Below are 19,208 nucleotides of genomic sequence, written 5' to 3'. Positions count from 1 at the left end.
AAAGTCCATGTCCCACTGACAGACTAAACTGGTAATCACAATATCTGAAAACTTCTGTTCCCTGAGGATTTGGAAACTTAGTTTTGGAAATCCAATTCACTCTGAGGCACCACCACTTCTCCGTTTATTTCTTCCGCTGATCACCCATTCTCCATTCAAATGCTCTACACATACAAACTCTGCAACTGGTTTTAAGAATTCGTTGTTAATTTGTATTATTTTATTTTTCATGTTTTGATTATATATTATCTTAGGCGTGTTGTAATTGATTTTACACACACTTTACAGCTTGTTCTATGAAGGACTTCTATCAGCTGCTACAGTTTACCTGCACTAGAGGCAACCAGTACTATGTTATCTGTAAAACCAATGTGGTTCTGAAATGTGTCATTAAAATGTATTACTTTTATGGTTTTCCAGTTTAAGGACCTGAAATCTCCCTCTAGGACCACTGAGTGTAGATTAAGTGGTATGGAATTTCTTGTCTGACTTCCCTTTCAATTCAGAATTTCTCAATATTCGCAGAGTCAAATGATAGCTGTTTAACTGATATATTGTTGTTGTTGTTGTTGTTGTGGTCTTCAGTCCAGAGACTGGTTTGATGCAGTTCTCCACGCTACCCTATCCCGTGCAAGCTTCATCTCAAAGTACCTACTGCAACCTACAACCTTCTGAACCTGCTTAGTGTATTCATCTCTTGGTCTCCCTCTACAATTTCTACCCTCCATGCTTCCCTCCAATACTAAATTGGTGATCCCTTGATGCCACAGAACATGTCCTACCAACCGATCCCTTCTTCTAGTCAGGTTGTGCCACAAATTTTTCTTATTCCAAATTCTATTCAATACCTCCTCATTAGTTATGTGATCTACCCATCCAATCTTCAGCATTCTTCTGTAGCACCATATTTCGAAAGCTTCTATTCTCTTCTTGTTCAAATTATTTATCATCCACATTTCACCTCCATACATGGCTTCACTCCATACAAATAGTTTCAGAAAAAACTTCCTGACACTTAAATCTATACTCGATATTAACAACTTTCTCTTCTTCAGAAACGCTTTCCTTGCCATTGCCAGTCTACATTTTACATCCTACATCAGTAGTTACTTTGCTCCCCAAATAGCAAAACTCATTTACTACTTCAAGCGTCTCATTTTCTAATCTAATACCCTCAGCATCACCTTATTTAATTCGACTATGTTCCATTATCCTCATTTTGTTTTTGTTGGTGTTCATCTTATATCCTCTTTTCAAGACACTGTCCATTCCGTTCAACTGCTCTTCCAGGTCCTTTATTGTCTCTGACATAATTACAATCTCATTGGCAAACCTCAGAGTTTTTATTTCTTCTCCATGGATTTTAATTCCTACTCCAAATATTTCTTTTGTTTCCCTCACTGCTTGTTCAATATACAGATTGAACAACAACGGGGATAGGCTATAACCCTGTCTCACTCACTTCTCCATCACTGCTTCTCTTTCATGCCCCTTCAATCTTATAACTGCCATCTGGTTTCTGTACAAATGGTAAATAGGCTTTCACTACCTGTATTTGACCCCTGTCACCTTCAGAATTTGAAAAAGAATATTCCAGTCAACACTGTCAAAAGCTTTCTCTAAGTCTACAAATGCTAGAAACGTAGGTTTGCTTTCTTAATCTATCTTCCAAGATAAGTTGTAGGGTCAGTATTGTCTCACATGTTCCAACATTTCTGTGGAATCCAAACTGATCTTCCTCAAGGTTGGCTTAGACCAATTTTTTCCATTCTTCTGTAAATAATTCGTGTTAGTATTTTGCAGCTGTGGCTTATTAAACTGATAGTTTGGTAATTTTCACATCTGCTTTCTTTGGGATTGTAATTATTATATTCCTCTTGAAGTCTGAGGGTATGTTGCCTGTCTCATACACCTTGCTCACCAGATGGTAGAGTTTTTTCAGGGCTGGCTCTCCCATGGCTATCAGTAGTTCTAATGAAATGTTGTCTACTCCTGGGGCCTTGTTTCAATTCAGGTCTTTCAGTGCTGTATCAAACTTGTCTCGCAGTATCATATCTCTCATTTCATCTTCATTTATGTCCTCTTCTGTTTCCACAATATTGCTCTCCAGTACATCACCCTTGTACAGATCCTCTATGTACTCACTCCACCTTTCTGCTTTCCCTTCTTTGCTTAGAACTGGTTTTTCATCTGCGCTCTTGATATTCATATGAGTGGTTCTCTTTAATTTTCCTGTAGGCAGCATCTATCTTATCCCCAGTGATATATGCCTCTACATACTTACATTTGTCCCCTAGCCATCCCTGCTTAGTCATTTTGCACTTCCCGTCAATCTCATTTTTGAGATGTTTGTATTCCTTTTTGCCTGCTTCATTTACTGCATTTTTATATTTTCTTCTTTCATCAATTACATTCAATTTCTCTTCTGTTACCCCCGGGATTTCTACTAGCCCTTGTCTTTTTACCTACTTGATCCTCTGCTGCCTTCATTCCTTATTTCATCTCTCAACGTTACCCATTCTTCTTCTACTGTATATCTTTCCCCCGTTCTTGTCAATCGTTTCCTAATGCTCTCCCTGAAACTCTCTACAACTTTGGTTCTTTCAGTTTAGTCTACAGTTCATAACCAAAATGTTTTGGTCAGAGTCCACATCTGCCCCTGGAAATGTCTTACAATTTAAAACCAGGTTCCTACGTCTCTGTGTCTTACCATTATATAATCTATCCGAAGCCTTCCAGTGTCTACAGGCCTCTTCCGTGTATACAGCCTTCTTTCATTATATGTAAACCAAGTGTTAGCTATGATTAAGTTAAGCTCTGTGTGGAATTCTACCAGATGGCTTCCTCTCATTCCTTACCCACATTCTGTATTCATCTACTACTTTTCCTTCTCTTCCTTTTCTTACTATCAAATTCCAGTCACTCATGACTATTAAATTTTCGTCTCCCCTCACAATCTGAATAATTTTTTTTATGTCATAATACATTTCTTCAATCTCTTCATCATCTGCGGAGCTAGTTTGCATATAAACTTGTACTACTGTGGTAGGTGTGGGCTTCATGTCTATCTTGGCTACAATAATGTGTTCACTACGCTGTTCGTAGTAGCTTACCCATGCTCCTATTTTTTTGTTCATTATTAAACCTACTCCTGCATTACCCCTATTTGATTTTGTATTTATGAATCTTACATGCTTAATTTTATCAGAACACACAAATATTACATAATTTTGCTACTGTACATTCACAGTGTGAGAAACGAAGGTTATCGCTTGGAAATGTGCAAAATATTGTGATTAAAAGGAATCATAGTGGCATAACAAATCTGTCCCAAGTACGAGGTACTTCACGAAAAACGTCGGGCAAATTCAAAAGGCTGAATAACTTCCACTGGTCCTACAAAAATATAGTTCACAAAGTAAGGGGAACACATTTATTCTGTGAAGAATAACCCATCAGAGACAATCCACAAACAAAATACATGACAAAAAGGTGGTATTTAAAAACATATTTTACAGTTATAACAGCATAAAATACTGTCAAGTGTCGATTTTACCACAGTCAGTGAGATTATACTATCTGGTTCTCATAAAAATGACACTGATCTTCCGAAACAGTCAATACGCCTCTATGTATTACTTGTTGCACAAATAAGGTAATCAAAGCCTTAACATGTGGTAAATTTGTAGCATGTGTTACATCACTGTCAATTCTTACATAAGAGTTGTTTTGAAAAAAAGGTGAAGAATGACATACATTTGCCCAACACGTCACAGAATTCTCCAACCTACTGACGTCATTACAATACTGGGTCACCGTTGGTAGAATACAAACAATGGAAAGTATACAGATAAACTCTCATTTTACAGTTAAAGCGTTGAGTGGTTGAAAGATAATTATGCTACTATAAGGGGACTGTTCTTATAACAAATTCTTCAATTTCTCAATTCGTACCATATCCACTTCTACTGCTGAACCCTTGCCTCCCATGCACACACACACACACACACACACACACACACACACACACACACACATTTTTCCTTCTGCTCTTTCACTATGTCTGCCTAAGCCAAGGTGGGTTCACTGATGGCAAGAAACCTATCTTATTCCCTTGCTGTCTCTCCTTCCCAGCTATCAAACTCCTTTCACCCTATCTTTTCCTGAGTCTTATCTCTCTCTATCCACTCCCCACCCCCTCTCTCCTTCTGTGTGTGTGTGTGTGTGTGTGTGTGTGTGTGTGTGTGTGTGGGCGCGCACGTGCGTGCATCACTGCTCTGACCAGAATGAAACTGAAACACATGAAATGGGAGAGAGAATCTAGAATGGGGAGACAAGAGAGGGGAGGGTTAGCAGGGTATGGGCAGCAGAAGAGAGATCAGTGCTGCCTAATAGAGTATGCACCTACTAGAGGTTGCAAGGCTGCCAGGCACAACATCATGCGGCTGTGGGGAAGGAAGAGGGGGTGAAAAAGGGGAGCAGAGAGGAGAAGAGCGGTGAAGGGGAACAGACCAGTGGGCTCTGGGCAACAAACAGCGCATAATGAGGGAGATGGGATGTGAATTGGGAGGAGGTGATGATACAAAGGGGGCAGAAACAGTTGAGTGAAGCATGTGGGGACTAGGTTACTGTAGATTGAAAAGAGGGGGGGGGGGGGGGAGATTTGGAGCAGAGAATGTGTTGCAAGGATAACTTCCATCTGTACAATTCAGAAAAGCTTGTGGTGGAGGGGAGGATCCCCCGCCTCTGTACACGTCCTAACTTCTTGTATCTTATCTTCATGGCCCTTACACGCAGTGTATGTTGGTGGCAATAGAATCGTTTATCAGTCAGCTTAAAATGCCGATTCTCTAAATTTCTCAATAGTGTTTCTCGAAAAGAACACCACCTTCCCTCCAGGGATTCCCATTTGAATTCACGAAGCATCTCCATAACACTCACTTGTCGTTCCAACCTTCTGGTAACAAATCTAGCAGCCCACTTCTAAATTGCTTCTACATCTTCCTTCAATCCAACCTTGTACGGATCCCAAACATTGGAGCAATATTCAAGAACAGGTCGCAGCAGCATCCTACACGTTGTCTCCTTTACAGATTAATCATTCTTTCCTAAAATTAATCCCAATAAACCAAAGTCGGTCACTCACCTTCCTTACCACAGCTCTCACATGCTCGTTCCACCTCATACTGCTTTGCAAAGTTTACGTTTAGATATTTTAAACAACTTGACTGTGTCACGCAGGACACCAGTAATACTGTATTCAAACATTACAGGCTTGCTCTTTCTACTCATCTGCATTAACTTACATTTCTCCATATTTAGGGCTAGCTGCCATTCATCACACCAACTGAAAATTTTGTCTAAGTTGTCTTGTATCTTTCTACAGTAACTCAACTTCGACACCTTCCGGTACATCATGGTATCATCAGCAAACAACCGCAGAGTGCAACCCAACCTGTCTGCCAAATCATTTACGTATATAGAGAACAACAGTGTTCTTATCACACTTCCCTGGAGCACTACTGATGAAACCCTCGTCTCTGATGAACACTCGCCGTCAAGGACAACATACTGGATTCTATTATTTAAGAAGTCTTCAAGTACTCATATATCTGTGAACTTATTCCATATGCTCGTACCTTCATTAAAAGCCTGCAATGGGCACCGTGTCAAATGCTTTCTAGAAATTTAGTAATATGGAATCTGCCTGTTGCCCTCCATCAAGAGTTCTCAGTATATCATAGAAGAAAAGGGCAAGCGAGTTTCACATAAGTGATGCTTTCCAAAATCATGCTGATTCATGGGCATAAGCTTCTTAGTCTCAAGAAAGTTTATCATATTCGAACTGAGAATATGTTCAAGGATTCTGCAGCAAACAGAAGCAGCCACTGAAATCTAGCATGTTATGTTCAGCTGCATGTTGTGCCACAGGGAGGTCCCACTTTGCTCTTGGTGACAGTTTGACAGTGGCCATTCAGCCTGGTGGAGAGCTGGTTGGTAGTCATACCAATACAAAAAGCTGAGAAATGATTGCAGCAAGCTTGAATATGACAAGGCAGCTTCCACAGGTGGCCCAGCCTCTGTTACGGCAGAACAAGCCTGTGACAGGACTGAAACAGAAAGTGCTGGGTGGGTGGGGTGGTCTTGTATCCGTCTTCCGCAAGGATATGATTCTGTGGCAAGGGAGTCAAAACTGGGAGTGGCATATTGGATGGGTGGGTGATGGAACACAACTTTAGGATGGAGGAGGGGGGGAGGGGGGGGGATGCACAGCCCAATAATGAAACTGATTTTATTCTAAATGGCACTATCTGCGGAAGCCTGCAAACTTATTTACCATTTGTTTCTCTCTTTGTGGGGAGTAATGTGGCATCTCAGTGGCATTCACTTCCAGCTGGGGAACTGGCAGTGTCGAAGCAGGAATTTACTCAATACTAAGGGAAACTATCTGAGTAATGGGCCCCATCTCACACCTATGTGGTGGTCCAATCAGCAACTAATTGTAATCACAAGATGTATAAAGTTATAGAAACAAATCCATGTACTATTATATATATAATCCAAAATATTTACATCCCACATGTTTATTACCAAACTTTGCAGATTTGTACCACAGAGGTTTTGATATTCGTTTCGAATTACACAAATATGGAAGAGCATTTTGAGATATGAAACAGAGTTTTCAGAAACAAGATTATGAATACTTATGAATGGAGCCTCAAGTTCGAAGGTTGCAGTTTCTCTAGTTTAGAGAGAAAAGTCAATCCAAAGCAATAGCTGTGGTCTGTATACTTGACCCTATATTCCAGTTCTGAATATAAATGTTCACCATCAACATGAGTAGTTTTTGAAAATTGGAAACACCAGTGTCACGCATTTGAAATATTTTGCTAATGTATGCCATTAAAGAAGATATGGGTAAAACTTTTAAAATTTTAAGAAAATACATTGTGTTGTTGGTGACATTAGGATTTTCCATTTGCACTACATGCAATCTTAGCAGAATCATACAATGTGGCTGAATCACGTCTGAACTTGTTATATTATCAAGAATTACTATAATAAAATTAAAATATCGATCTTTTTAGTGACACAACAGACGAGCTTACCTTGGTGAAACAACCACTGCAGTATAAAGCATCACACTGGTAACATGACACTTCAGCAGATCTGTTGCATTCCACACATTTTTCTGAAAAAAAAAAAAAAAATGACACACTTTAATTCCACATAAAAGACAACACTGTAGCATTTAAGCTCACATCAAATGCAATACAATAGATTCTCCATAGGAATGCTAGCTAGCATTTGTATGTCAAGAGTACTCACAGAATAAAGAGATAGTTTCCATCATATGTAAAATAAAAATTTCAACAGAAACAAAACATATAGGCAGTGAAAAAAGAATGTGGGCATTTTTAACAATGCTTAAAGAAGCCATGGCTACAGCAGACCTGATGACCTTCTTCCACAAATGAAGCAGTTTCTGGAGTTTTCAATTACAGTCTTAGCATAGTTATAACCCAAAACTGCAAAAATCGGACTGGTCAAGTTAAGAAATGTAACAAAAGAAAAAAGTCAATTAGCTCTCCTGGCACATTGATCCACCCACAACAAACATAAGTATTTAACATCTAGCCCCAAAGTATAATTAAGTCTTTGAACCACATAGTGAACTAAAAAGCAGTATATCTGATTTAGATATAACACTTCCTACCAATAACATTTTCTGTAACAATTTATCATATGAACTAGCAATACCTAAAAATAATAGTTATATTTAACAATCTTCAGTTAAACTTTCCTGGTAACAGAGAAAATAGTAACTGGGAGGGGACAAAAGGGTTTAAAGTCATGTCAACAAGGTTATCTGAGACAAAGACACCAGGATGCATAAATGAAATTTCCTATCTTCTTTACATGGATCATACTGGCATTTGCCTTACTAGAGGCCACAAAAAACCTAAATCCTCCCAGCAGTAACAATAATAGTAGTTAATTAAAAATTTTTACAGAGTACATACAGCAGAGAAGTGAAGTTTAATAACAATTCCCTTCAAAGGAGCGAATAGTGCCAGAACCTTTACATTAAAACACATACAATTTGGGAAAAATATCAAAATTACAGTATAACATGGACAAATGACATCCTTTTATCAGATTTCAGCAGCTTCCACTTGTAGGTTGCAGCTCAGTACATGGATATACAATGTGGCCAGCTGAAACAGACTACCACTAAAATCACCAATGAGACTACAGAAAAAAATGAAAACAAAGAGCAACAGGGGAAAACTGACATTTTCATTTTTGTCTGTTCAAGAGTGGCTCAGTGATTAAGATACGCACAACAAATTCAGTGTGCCAGGATCACTCACGACTGGTTAAGTCACTTCAAAGGACAGAAGAGGGGAAGGGTATATCACCTACATCAGGACCATGTCTAATACAGCATTACAGTTTTCAAACCATCCTACATGTTGTGAACAGCTTTGTCAGTTTAAAGGAAAAACAGGGTGTTCCATGCACAAACCAAGTTTTGCCCCTGGCAGTGTGCAGCTACCAACACTCGTAAGAGCAGACTCAGATAGTTATCTAAAACACTGCAACCTGTTGCTTACAGTGTAGCAGGTGGTGTATCAGTTCACACTACCTGTTGAGCCACATTTACTGTGCTATCAATAAAAAGTTGTTTTACCTTTAGCATTGTGTTAAGTTTCCATTCACTATGATATACACTAAGGATCAACTACTGTTTCTTGAGTTGAAGTATTGCACTTACATATCTTCCCCATCATACTGAATTCCAGATCGGACTGCTAGCATCTTCTGGACCAATGCAGATAAAGACAACGAAGTATTTATTATACATAACCATGCAATATGAATACTGTGTGCTCCCCCACAAACCATGGACTTTGCCAATGTGGGCGGGCTTGTGTGATTCTATGATACTGACAGCCATACCGTAGCTGCAACTGCTGGGGACAGATATCTGTTGACAAGCCACAAAAACATGTGATGTGATGTGAGTCGTACAGCATAGCTTCGATTGTCATCTAAAATAGATGCCAAATAAGCTGAAAACCTTTCGTCTGAAAATAAAACACAATCTAGTACAAGGTGGCACACTGTAATTTGCACGTCTTAAACACCATGTTAGAGGGTCCTCTCGCTGGTGCAAGAAGCCAAGCATCATAGGGCAGTAGACAGAAATATGAGTAAGGAAGACCTCAACCTATCTGTATGGTTGGATGGAGGCGTGCCATGGCAGCTATTTGGGCATGGCTTATTATCTGCCACTTCCGACTACTCTAGAGTACGATCGACACACAACTCTATACCTCAAAAGCGAAGCAATAACATTCAGGGGATAGCACACTTAATTAATTTTGGGGGAAAAGAGGGCAAGAGGGGGGGAAAGAGGGGCAGAGGGGGGAAAGAGGGACACAGGGGTGAAGGGGGGCAGAGGGGGGAGACGGGGGCAGAGGGGGGGGAGACGGGGGCAGAGGGGGGGGGGGAGACGCGGCCAGACGGGGGGGAGACGGGGGAAGAGGGGGGAGACGGGGGCAGAGGGGGGGAGACGGGGGCAGAGGGGGGGAGACGGGGGCAGAGGGGGGGAGACGGGGGCAGAGGGGGGGAGACGGGGGCAGAGGGGTGGGGCGGGGGCAGAGGGGTGGAGACGGGGGCAGAGGGGGGAGGCGGGGGCCGAGGGGGGAGGCGGGGGCCGAGGGGGGAGACGGGGGCAGGGGGGGAGACGGGGGCAGAGGGGGGGAGACGGGGGCAGAGGGGGGGGAGACGGGGGCAGAGGGGGGGAGACGGGGGCAGAGGGGGGGAGACGGGGGCAGAGGGGGGGAGACGGGGGCAGAGGGGGGGAGACGGGGGCAGAGGGGGGGAGACGGGGGCAGAGGGGGGAGACGGGGGCAGAGGGGGGGAGACAGGGGCAGAGGGGGGAGACGGGGGCAGAGGGGGGAGACGGGGGCAGAGGGGGGGAGACGGGGGCAGAGGGGGGAGACGGGGGCAGAGGGGGGAGACGGGGGCAGAGGGGGGGAGACGGGGGGATACGGGGGCAGAGGGGGGGAGACGGGGGGATACGGGGGCAGAGGGGGGAGACGGGGCCAGAGGGGGGGAGAGGGGTGAGCGAGGGGGTAAGAGGGGTGAGCGAGGGGGTAAGAGGGGTGAGCGAGGGGGTAAGAGGGGTGAGCGAGGGGGGAAGAGGGGTGAGCGAGGGGGGAAGAGGGGTGAGCGAGGGGGGAAGAGGGGTGAGCCAGGGGGGAAGAGGGGTGAGCCAGGGGGGAAGAGGGGTGAGCGAGGGGGGAAGAGGGGTGAGCGAGGGGGGAAGAGGGGTGAGCGAGGGGGGAAGAGGGGTGAGCGAGGGGGGAAGAGGGGTGAGCGAGGGGGGAAGAGGGGTGAGCGAGGGGGGAAGAGGGGTGAGCGAGGGGGGAAGAGGGGTGAGCGAGGGGGGAAGAGGGGTGAGCGAGGGGGGAAGAGGGGTGAGCGAGGGGGGAAGAGGGGTGAGCGAGGGGGGAAGAGGGGTGAGCGAGGGGGGAAGAGGGGTGAGCGAGGGGGGAAGAGGGGTGAGCGAGGGGGGGAAGAGGGGTGAGCGAGGGGGGGAAGAGGGGTGAGCGAGAGGGGGAAGAGGGGTGAGCGAGAGGGGGAAGAGGGGTGAGCGAGAGGGGGAAGAGGGGTGAGCGAGAGGGGGAAGAGGGGGGAGCGAGAGGGGGAAGAGGGGGGAGCGAGAGGGGGAAGAGGGGGGAGCGAGAGGGGGAAGAGGGGGAGCGAGAGGGGGAAGAGGGGGAGCGAGAGGGGGAAGAGGGGGAGCGAGAGGGGGAAGAGGGGGAGCGAGAGGGGGAAGAGGGGGAGCGAGAGGGGGAAGAGGGGGGAGCGAGAGGGGGAAGAGGGGGGAGCGAGAGGGGGAAGAGGGGGGAGCGAGAGGGGGAAGAGGGGGGAAGAGGGGGGAGCGAGAGGGGGAAGAGGGGGGAGCGAGAGGGGGAAGAGGGGGGAGCGAGAGGGGGAAGAGGGGGGAGCGAGAGGGGGAAGAGGGGGGAGCGAGAGGGGGAAGAGGGGGGAGCGAGAGGGGGAAGAGGGGGGAGCGAGAGGGGGAAGAGGGGGGAGCGAGAGGGGGAAGAGGGGGGAGCGAGAGGGGGAAGATTAGAGAGAGGGGGGAGAGGTGAAGTGGTGAAACAAGAAGAGTGGCAAGTGGAAAGAGAGTGTAGGAGAGAAGGGAAGGAGGTAGGAAACGAGAGGGTGAAGGCAGGGTGGGGGGAAGGCAGGGTGGGGGGAAGGCAGGGTGGGGGGAAGGTAGGGTGGGGGGAAGGTAGGGTGGGGGGAAGGTAGGGTGGGGGGAAGGTAGGGTGGGGGGAAGGTAATGAGGGAGAGTGGGAAGGGAAGGAGTGGGGGAAGGGAGGGAGGGAGGAAAACGGGAGAGGGGCGGGGGAAGGCAGGGAGAGGGGTGGGGGAAGGCAGGGAGAGGGGCAGGGAGGGCAGGGTGAAGGGAGAAGTGAGGGTGAAGGCAGGGAGAGTGGGAGAGAGAAGAAAAGGGAGAGGGGACAGAAGGGAGGGAAAGGGGAGAGAAGGGAGTGTGAGAGGAGAGGAGAGAAGGGAGGGAAAGGGGAGAGAAGGGAGTGTGAGAGGAGAGGAGAGAAGGGAGGGAAAGGGGAGAGAAGGGAGTATGAGGGGAGAGGAGAGAAGAGTACAGAGGAGATGACAGAGGGAAACAGGGAGATGGGGACATAGGAAAGCAGGGAGGGAGATAGGGAGAGGAGGACAGAAGAGAGGAGGGAGGGAGAGGGGGCATAGGAGAGGAGGGAGGGAGACAGGGAGAGGAGGACAGAGGAGAGGAGGACAGAGGAGAGGAGGGAGGGAGACAGATGAGAAGAGGGAGGCAGGCAGGGGCAGAGGAGAAGAGGGAGGGAGGGAGGCAGGCAGGAGCAGAGGAGATGAGGGAGGTAGGCAGGGGCAGAGGAGAGGAGGGAGGCGGGCTGGTGCAGAGGAGAGGAGGGAGGCGGGCAGGTGCAGAGGAGAGGAGGGAGGCGGGCAGGTGCAGAGGAGAAGAGGGAGGCGGGCAGGTGCAGAGGAGAGGAGGGAGGGAGGCAGGGAGAAGGGGGAAGGAGGAGAGGAGGGAGAGAGAGGAGAGGAGGGAAAGGATGGAGAGGGGGATGGAGTGTGGGAGGTAGGAAATGGAGAGAGAGAGAGAGAGAGAGAGAGAGAGAGAGAGAGAGAGAGAGAGAGGAGGGGAGGGAGGGAGGGAGAGGGGTAGATGGGGAGAGAGAAGGGAGCAAAGGGGGGAGGAGAAGAGGAAATGTAGAGAAACAGAGAGGGAAGAGAATATGGTGGGAGAGAGGGAGAGAGAGAAGGCTAGGGTGGGGAAAGAGGGGGGCAGGATGGGGGAAAGAGGAGGGTAGGATGGGGGAAAGAGGAGGGTAGAGTGGGCAGAATATAGAGAGGAAAGAAGTGTGGAGGGAGAGGGGGGAGAAGGGAGGATGGAGAGAGGAGGGAATGGTGGAGGGAGAGAGGTGAGAAGGGAGGAGGCAAAGGGGGAGTGGGGGAGGGAGAGAGGAGGCAAAGTTGGAGTGAAGGAGTGGAGAGGGGATATAGCATAGAATGGAAATGGGGGAGAGGAGAGAGAAAGAGAGGTAAAAGGGAGGGGGAGAGAGGAATAAAGGGTGGAGGGAGAGGAGACAGAGAGTGGGGGAAGGCCAAGAGAGGGGGAGAGTGGGTTGACTGTGTGATAGAGAGTAGGAGAGTGGGCAGAGGGAGCAAGAGAGTGAAGCAGGAGATTGCGCAGTGGATGGGAGGGGGAGGGGGGTGAGTGCGAGAGGGGGGTATCCTAGTGCAAGTGTGTAAAGGGGTGCTCGAGCGATGGAATGTGGGGCGAGTGGCCTGAGCACAAGAAGATGGGGGCTGGGCCAAGTGTGAGACAGTGGGTGGGGGGTAGTAATTGGGTGACTGTGTGGAGGGGAGAGCAGAGTCAGGGTGAGCGCGAGTCAGTGTGTTTGAGGGGGGGGGGGGGGGGGGGGGGAGCGCAAGACTGCCGGTTGGGTCCATGTGCGAGATGGTGGGGAGGGCCAAGTGCGAAATGGTGCAGGGTGTAGGTTGAGTGCGATGCGGTGGGATGGGTGAGTGAGCCATTGTATGGGAGGTGTCAGCACAAGATGCTGAGGGAGAAAGCCAATGCAGGTTGCTGGGGAAGGCTCGAGCGTGGCTGTGCGTGGGTGGGTGAGCCACGACGCTCGGTTTGCTGGGTGGGGGAGGATGGCGAGTGCTTGACGGTAGAGAGCACGGGGCGAGTGCTAGATTGGGTGCAATGAGCAAATGACTGCAGATACTCCCTTCCAGCACACACTTCTCTGAAATATGCAGGTGGGAATTATCTCTCCACCACATCCCGTACCATTGCAATTTCCCTGGTTCACACTTCTGCTAACCTGTTTTCCAATGTCTGACTTTACCTTTTCCTTTTTCTCTTCCATCCACACTACTCCTTCCCTATCCAGATCATGTACTTAAACACATACACACTCACTCACTGCCCTTCCCCTCCCCTTTTCCACCCAACTGCTTTTCTCTCTTCCCTCCCTGTCTCCCTCCTCGGCTTTTCCCTCTCCTACCTCTTATATGACCTTCCCTCTAAATTTCTTTCTTGTTGTGCAGCTGCCAAGTCATCTTTGGGTAGATCTGCTTCACACTATCCACCGCCCCTCTCCTTCACCTCATGTGTTCTTCACTACCCTCACCTACCTTCAGCCGCCCAGACAACTGCTATTGATAATCAAGTCAGTCTTGCTACAGCTATAAGTGGATGCCCTTGGGCGTCCGTGTGAATGTGTCTACTTCTACTACAGAAAGAGTATGATTTTGAAAGCTATTGCATGTTTCTACGTGCCACACATCAGTCAGCTATAGGCGAGTGGTTGACTTTTCTGTATGTTACGTATTACTCCATCCAGGATTTTCCCCATTTGGAAATATTATTACATTTACAGAACTGATTCAATCAAGAAAACTATTTTGTTGAAGCGTATGTTTTATGTGACTTTGATAAAATAAAATGACAATAATATAAAAAAAGGAAAAAAAGTATATACATAATAATCTAAATGAAGTTGTAGAGTTTAAGAAGCACAGTATAATAGACTAATTATTGAAAAAAATAAACAAACAACACTTCAACCACACATTTTCTCTTTCTTATTTTCAACCCTTTTTCACAAATTTTCGGCCAGTCCTCACATCTCCCGACCGTCCAACCATACATCCCTGCTCATTCTACCTCTGCCAATTCCAAAAAAATCTCCTCTCCCTAGCAAAAGTCCAAGCTCACATCCTCTCTCCTAAATCTTATCTGGCACACGGTATTCCACCTAATGGGCTTACTGTTAACATTGAGATCTCAGGTCTCCCCACTGTTCGTCCAATTGTGACTTGGTACAATGCTGAATAAACCTCTGTCATTGTTGACCAACATCTCCACACCACTGCCCGTAATCCCCAAACCCACATTCAAGACATTGCTCACATCTTTCATCACCTTTCCACAGTTCCTGTCCCACCATCAACATATTCCTTGTTTGTCACCATAGATGTGACGTCCTTATATACCAACACCTCCCATGCACTATATTTTCCATTGTCCCCCTGATAGCAGTCTCACCACATCTTTCCTCATCCTTCCTGGCCAACCAGCATACCCACAATTATTTCACTTTTGAATGCCAAATGTGTGGTACTGGCATGGAAAATCACATGGCACTAGCTATCGGAACCTGAGTGAAATGGATACAGGTTCCCTGATAGTGTAAATTAAGTAAAGATACTGCAAGTATCTTCACCTTTTCCAATTTCATCAGTCCCTCACTCTTACCAATCTGGTCCTTCATAATAATACAATCCAAGCTCAAATCATAGATGAGAGACAGTAATCCTTTCACAAAATCCTGTTACTCTGTGACCATAATTCCCTAATTCTGTGAGTGCAAAAATGACTCTTGCCCCTTGAACAGTTGGAACAGCATTCCTAGCACCATCTGAGGAAGCTGTCTCAGCTACTCCTGTCTATGTCGGCATGGGGTAACCTATAACAAAGAAAGAGTCTACCACTCTGATCGAAAACCTCATAGCTTCCCAACCATGCTGGTTACTCCACTTTCCATGTCCACAAAAACTTACTCCACCCTCCATGAAACAGACTACACCTGAACACCCATCCCATAAAACTGTTAACCTTTCTGCCAAAATTATGACCACTGCAGAAGTCTTGGTACTTTCTAAATACCCCACCTTTCACTCTAAACCCAAATTCAACCATGCTGGACTACAGAGGATCTTATTTCCTTTACTCATTCTCTGCAGTGGAAACATTTCTTCGCCACATGTCCCACTGGCAACAGCCACATAAAACCCCACATAGATCTTCGCTTAAAACAGTTCCAACCTTCCTCCAACTGTAGTCCTCCTCCCCTTCCACTCAGTCATCCACTAGTTATTTTTCATCTTACTGCAGACAAAGGCTCCACCATCATGGTCATGAATCATTGTGAGTATGTGGATGAGGGTCTCCCCCAACTTTGACACAATTGAATGCAAACCTTATAACCATGACCTGTCCCAGAAGCCCACCAAGATGTTCAGCTCTTTCTGAATGCCTTAAGTCCTTCCGCCTTCACATCAGCAACTACTGTTTACCCACTCACAAAACTCCACAAACCCAACCACTCAGGTCTCCCCACTGTTCGTCCCATTGTGGCTTGGTACAATGCTGAATAAACATCTGTCTTTGTTGACCAACATCTCCACACCACTGCCCGTAACACCCAAACCCACATTCAAGACGTTGCTCACATCTTTCACCACCTTTCCACAGTTCATGTCCCACCATCAACATATTCCTTGTTTGTCACCATAGATGTGACGTCCTTATATACCAACACCTCCCATGCACTATATTTTCCATTGTCCCCCTGATAGCAGTCTCACAACATCTTTCCTATTCCTTCCTGGCCAACCAGCATACCCACAATTATTACACTTTTGAATGCCAAATGTGTGGTACTGGCATGGACGACCACATGGCACCAGCTACCCCAACCTCAGTGAAATGGATACAGGTTCCCTGATAGTGTAAATTAAGTAAAAGATAGTTGTAAATGGAGTTTTCTTTTGCTCCCTATTCATGATTTTCAAAATAGTTCCACACTTTTTACCATCCTGAGACCAAATTAGGTAGACCACCTCAGCTAGGACCAAAGACATTAAAATATGGTGCTGTTCAAGACAAATTTCAAGCAAAAGCTACACTCATTACATATTAACACCAATCTTTTTGTAGGCAGAATAATACCTACTAATGCACTGTGTAAATAACACTAATTGCCAGTGCTGCAAAACGGACATGAATGACACATGGGTTAATAAAAAAATGAAAAACCAAAATATTAAAAAACCAAATTTCATGCTTAATGGACACGTGTATTACAGAAATCCAATTACCTCTTGACTCTGAGTATGTTTTTGCTGTTGGTTTCTTTCTGTTTGGCTGAAATGCAATGCTTGAATCTTCTGAAACAGAAACAGTATGCTTTTCGGCTGCCACTCCTAACACATAGCTATTAAATGGAAGATCTGCTCTAACATTTTCAGAAAAACAAGGTGTTCCGTGGTGGCAAAGACCACATGTAATTTCAGATCCCTCTATTAGAGCAACATGTGCACATGCTTCACAAATAGAATGTCCACATTTTAAAATCAAAGGACATCTTGGACCCCGCAGTGTGCGGATATCTGAAAAAGAACAAGAGCATCAGGTTAACACAAGAAAATAATTTTGCTTTTTAAATTTACAATACAAAGCACAAATTACACAGTAGTCCATTTTTGATTAGACAAGGGACTGGTATAAGCAGCAAAGGATTTTCCAATCCGCTTCCCACGAAGTTCCGTTTAAAGCACATAGGACATTTAGAGATCAGTTACAGTGACCTGATATGTGGGAGGACCGACAGTTTCCTATCGAGCGTGAGCTGCAAGAATTTCATGGTTTTTGATAAACAGAAAAGCAACAGGACTGAGATGTAAGGACGGTGGAAGGAACTCCTTATGCTGTCTCAACAGACAGTTTTTTCAATGGAAAAGTAGAAGCCATTGTCAACGCTCCATGAGTAAAGATGGACGAGACATATTATCTGAAGACATTTCTCAAGTAAACAGGTTCATTGAGAGCTGCAGTAGATCGTAAAATCATCAACAAAAAGAGAGCCTTAGATTCATGGCAGGAGACAGTCCATGATAGGGTTAACTGCTATGGCAAATCGGGCTAAGCTCAGCACCGAGCCCTGACACACCTGTTCGCCCAGACAAAAGTGTTCCGACAAGACCAAACTACATATACCTTGAAAACCTGGCCTTTTAAAACACCTCACCTGCATAAAATAGAGCAGGCAGCCTTGGAAGCCCCAAGTGTGCACTGTTAAGAGTATACCCGTTCTCCAGCAGGTAACAAAAGCCTTCTAAAAAAAAAAAAAAAACTTCAGTCTGGCATTTCCACAGAAAATTGTTCATAATATCGATTGACAGCATGACGAGATGATCAACTGCAGAGCTGTGTTTACAAAATCCACATGCATTTGTTAGCAAATTCCAAGACTCAAGCCACCATACCAGCTCACCATTGATCATGTGTTCCAACATCTTTTAGACACTGCTGGTGAGGGAAACTGGGTGGTAGCTGGATGGAAGAAGTTTGTCCTTACCAGGCATAAGTACGGAAATGTGCCAGCCATCCAAATACGATTATACATACAAAGGAGAAAGCACTTCCCATCAGGAGATAGGTGCTGCAACATCTGAATGTGAATATTGCCTGGTTCTGGAGCAGAGGATTGTGGCAAAGTGAGAGGATATTCAAGTTACCGCATGGTAAACACGGTATTGTAGCATTTGGAATTCTGAGAGGGGAAAGGTATCTCCCAAGCCTTCTGCTCATTTCCAAGGTAGGAGGGCATGATGGTAAGGGGTGAAGCTCTCAAGATCTCTTCAAAGCATCAACCCAAGGTTTTGGAAATATCGAAAGGGTCCACAATGACATTGTTTGCTAGTCACGCCTGGAATCAGATGTACCTTGTTTCCAGAAATCTGACATAGGTTATACCAAACATCAGAAGAGTGAACAAAACTGTTAAAAGCATTATTAAAAAAGATCCAACTAATTTTTTTGCTGTCTCTAATAATGTGACGACACTTTGCGCTCACCTGTTTACAACAAATACAGATCACCTTTATGGGATGGACAGACCAATCCAGACAGTGGGCAAGATGTGCAGTACAGAACGAGAAATCCAGGTGTAAGAATGGAATCTGAAAGAAATGTGGGTTCACCACTGTTGAGAGAAAAGACAGTAAACTGGTTGAGAATATTTGCTGGGCAAGAGCCACTCAGCAAGGTTCTCAGAGAGTCCCGAATGGGATGGTGGATGTTGTCGTCGCTGAGTAGCAGAAGGGCTGAGAGAGCTGAGCAGTAAGTTGCATTATGTCTTCCATGGTGTGATTAGAGGATGGGGGTATGTAGATATTACAAGGAGAAAATGTATAAGTGGGGAGAGGAAGTCGGACAGCAACAGCTTGTGGCCTGGTGTTCGATGAAATAGTTTGGCTGTGGCTGTCATCCTAAATGAGCACCATGACTCCCCTGTGAGCTGGAGTTCCTGCCTCAGAAGGAAAGTCAAACTGTACTGGAGTGACATGTAAGAGGTAAAAATGGGCTTGAGGGGGTAATATCGTATTTTGGAGGCATAAAACAACTGGGCATTGAAATTGCAATAGCAGCTTTAAGTCTGAGCTGTGAGATCTGATGCCATGAATGTTCCATTTGAGAACAGCCATATTAGAAGACAAAAGAAATTTCTCTTATAAGGGGCAATAACTCCGATGGCAGTTGAGTGCCAGATTCGGCTGTGTACTACTACAGGGGGCAGGAGTATCCTGTTCCCTTATTTCTTGATATGTACCAATAACCTCTCTGGGTCAGTCAGCTGTACACAGGATGTAGAATAGCTTGGTGATACGCACCAGTGAAATGGAGGTCGACTGGACAGTTGTACCGTGTGGCGTCACTGTTGTAGAGGATATCCAAGTTGGAGAAGGGGAAGGGTGTTAGACTTTGTGTGAATTCTTAGTATGTTTGCATTTGTCAGACATGGACCCAGATGTTTGCAGGC

The 19,208-nt window shown here is 45.8% G+C and overlaps 1 protein-coding gene across 4 annotated transcripts in view; it reads right to left on the bottom strand.

The window, feature by feature from the left end:
• Positions 1-19,208, bottom strand: part of LOC126457111 (RING finger protein 17) — a 505,497-nt gene that overhangs the window by 481,224 nt on the left and 5,065 nt on the right. For all 4 annotated transcript variants that reach the window (XM_050093159.1, XM_050093158.1, XM_050093161.1 and 1 more), the window contains exons 2-3: positions 16,486-16,776; positions 7,110-7,192 (exon numbers count right to left, since the gene is read on the bottom strand). In XM_050093159.1, the coding sequence (XP_049949116.1) occupies positions 7,110-7,192; positions 16,486-16,776 (374 nt within the window). The remainder of the gene's footprint in view (positions 1-7,109; positions 7,193-16,485; positions 16,777-19,208) is intronic.

Source organism: Schistocerca serialis, chromosome 2 (assembly GCF_023864345.2).
Source record: "Schistocerca serialis cubense isolate TAMUIC-IGC-003099 chromosome 2, iqSchSeri2.2, whole genome shotgun sequence".
NCBI lineage: Eukaryota > Metazoa > Arthropoda > Insecta > Orthoptera > Acrididae > Schistocerca > Schistocerca serialis.
The sequence above is the reverse complement of the archived record's forward strand: the minus strand, read 5'-3'. Positions and strand labels throughout refer to the sequence as shown.